At 38.2% G+C, this 1,904-nt stretch overlaps 1 protein-coding gene across 2 annotated transcripts; it reads left to right on the top strand.

Moving 5' to 3' along the window:
- Positions 1-349: 349 nt before the first annotated feature.
- LOC143540007 (uncharacterized) lies at positions 350-1,472 on the top strand. 2 transcript variants are annotated; one of them, XM_077033174.1, is made up of 3 exons: positions 350-903; positions 1,075-1,205; positions 1,239-1,472. In XM_077033174.1, the coding sequence occupies exons 1-2, from the start codon at positions 433-435 to the stop codon at positions 1,174-1,176; spliced, it is 573 nt and encodes a 190-aa protein (XP_076889289.1). In that variant the 5' UTR covers positions 350-432; the 3' UTR covers positions 1,177-1,205; positions 1,239-1,472. The 2 variants fall into 2 exon arrangements, with proteins under 2 accessions (XP_076889289.1, XP_076889288.1); XM_077033173.1 differs by having other exon boundaries at positions 1,075-1,472.
- Positions 1,473-1,904: the final 432 nt, after the last annotated feature.

The following is a 1,904-nucleotide window of genomic DNA, read 5'->3' on the forward strand; positions in this document are numbered from 1 at the left end:
ATTGGTTAAATTCATCGTATCAGAATACACTCCGCTTTGATTCAGAAAAAACCTTCACTTAATGCTAGCGCTTGTGAACACTTGCCGAATATACTACAGTGTGATGAGATAAACTTGTTCAGTCGAAATATCCAATTAGTGAACTCTACCTACTCGCCTAATATCTCATTATCATCCGGTGCCGCCGAAACTAAATGATAAGAGTAAAATTTGAATCTGGATCACATGAAACTCCAAGCCTCACTCTTGCCACTCAAAAAAAAAAAAAAAGTAAAAACTTACTTTCCTTTCTTTTTTCACATCCTTATTTCCACTTATAAAAAAAACTAAAAAACTTAGAATAATAAGACGCCTATAAAAGAAGTATAACAAGTAGCCAACCAAACCTCCAACACCTGAAAACCAAAACCAACACCGGAAAACCAGAAGAAAATGAAGACGTGTGAGTTATGCAGCCACATCGCCAGAATATACTGCCAATCCGATAATGCAAGCCTCTGTTACAACTGCGACCAAACAGTCCACTCCTCCAATTTCCTCGTAGCCAAACACTCCCGAACTCTCCTCTGCCACAAATGCCACTCTCCCACTCCTTGGACCGCCTCCGGCCTCAACCTCGGCCGTGCCGCCACCGTCTGCGTCAGCTGTCTAGAAGATGACCGCTCAAACGACGTCGTAGATGACAATAATAATAATAATAACATAGAAGAAGAAGAAACTGACGGTGATGATGATACGGAGTCAACTGATGATGATGAAGATGATGATGATACTGAGAATCAGGTGGTGCCGTGGTCTTCATCCGTCGTGTCGCCGCCGGTGAATGGTAGCTCGAGTGACGAAGGCTGTTCGAGTAGATCTGTAACTAATCGTGAACGAGTGGATGGTTATATCGATTCTGAGGTTCGTGTTTTCTTAATCTTTCGTATATATAAAATAAAAGGATCCAATTACAATATAAAGATGGTTAAGCGACTGTCTTTTAAATGGCAAATCCGATCCTACTGTTGTTTTGTAATCAAAATTGTTGTGTATATCTGATTGGATATTTATTAATTAATTATGATGTTGCAGGATGATTCGTTGTGTTCGTCGGAAAGATGTAACGGTAAAAGGAGTACGGAGATTCGGTTAGCATCTTTCAGACCTTTGAAAGTGATTAGATCAGACGGTTAATTCTGTTACATGTGATCGTAACAGATTCGGTTAATTCTGTTTAGTTAGGTGAATTCGGTTAGACGATTGACAGTACCAAGTGGTTTTTGTTTGTTGAATTGAAGAAGATGAGACTGTTGATTGAGGGTATTATCGGAAGACCTGATAAAATTTGGAATTATTGTTGATTTATTTCCATTGTTTTGGTGATTAATCTGTGAAAAAGTTTTCATGTATTTGCTAATGATAATGATATAGGAGCAAGTGGATCAATAGTAGGAGTAATGCTTTTTGAAAAAGTCTCCATGATTTGCTCATTGCCATCCATGGTTGTCTCAATGATGCTGTTGTCAATATTTGATTCTAATGGTTACAAATTAAGTCACCAATTAAATAACAAGGCCATGAATTATGAAACATGCCTACTTGTTCTATTGTAACTTGGTTTTGGAAAAATGATGTGTAAGAAAAATAATATTTAAACTAGTTGTAATGTGAAATATTGTCTCTCCTTGTGATGATCATGGCCGTTAACTCGTTATTGAAAGCCTTTTAGATACGATGGTGGTCAAACGAGGTCAAGTGCATGATTAATGATAGCGGAGGTATAAGACGAATTGACCATGTGTATTACCGTTGAACGGGTGTGAGGCTAGGATTGTTGAATTCAAGCTGATCCTCTGTTGGTGAAATCTAGATTCCGATCCTTAGATATTAGTTTGATCAGGCCGGGCGATTAAGTTGAAACA

Source organism: Bidens hawaiensis, unplaced genomic scaffold, assembly GCF_021521415.1.
Source record: "Bidens hawaiensis isolate Kalapana, Puna unplaced genomic scaffold, B.hawaiensis_p1.1 tig00012134_1, whole genome shotgun sequence".
NCBI lineage: Eukaryota > Viridiplantae > Streptophyta > Magnoliopsida > Asterales > Asteraceae > Bidens > Bidens hawaiensis.

Bases quoted from the DNA above. Each gene is read 5' to 3' on its own strand.
- LOC143540007 (XM_077033173.1), top strand. From the start codon at position 433: ATGAAGACGTGTGAGTTATGCAGCCACATCGCCAGAATATACTGCCAA. The intron at 904-1,074 runs GTTCGTGTTTTC...ATGATGTTGCAG, and splicing joins ATGGTTATATCGATTCTGAG to GATGATTCGTTGTGTTCGTC.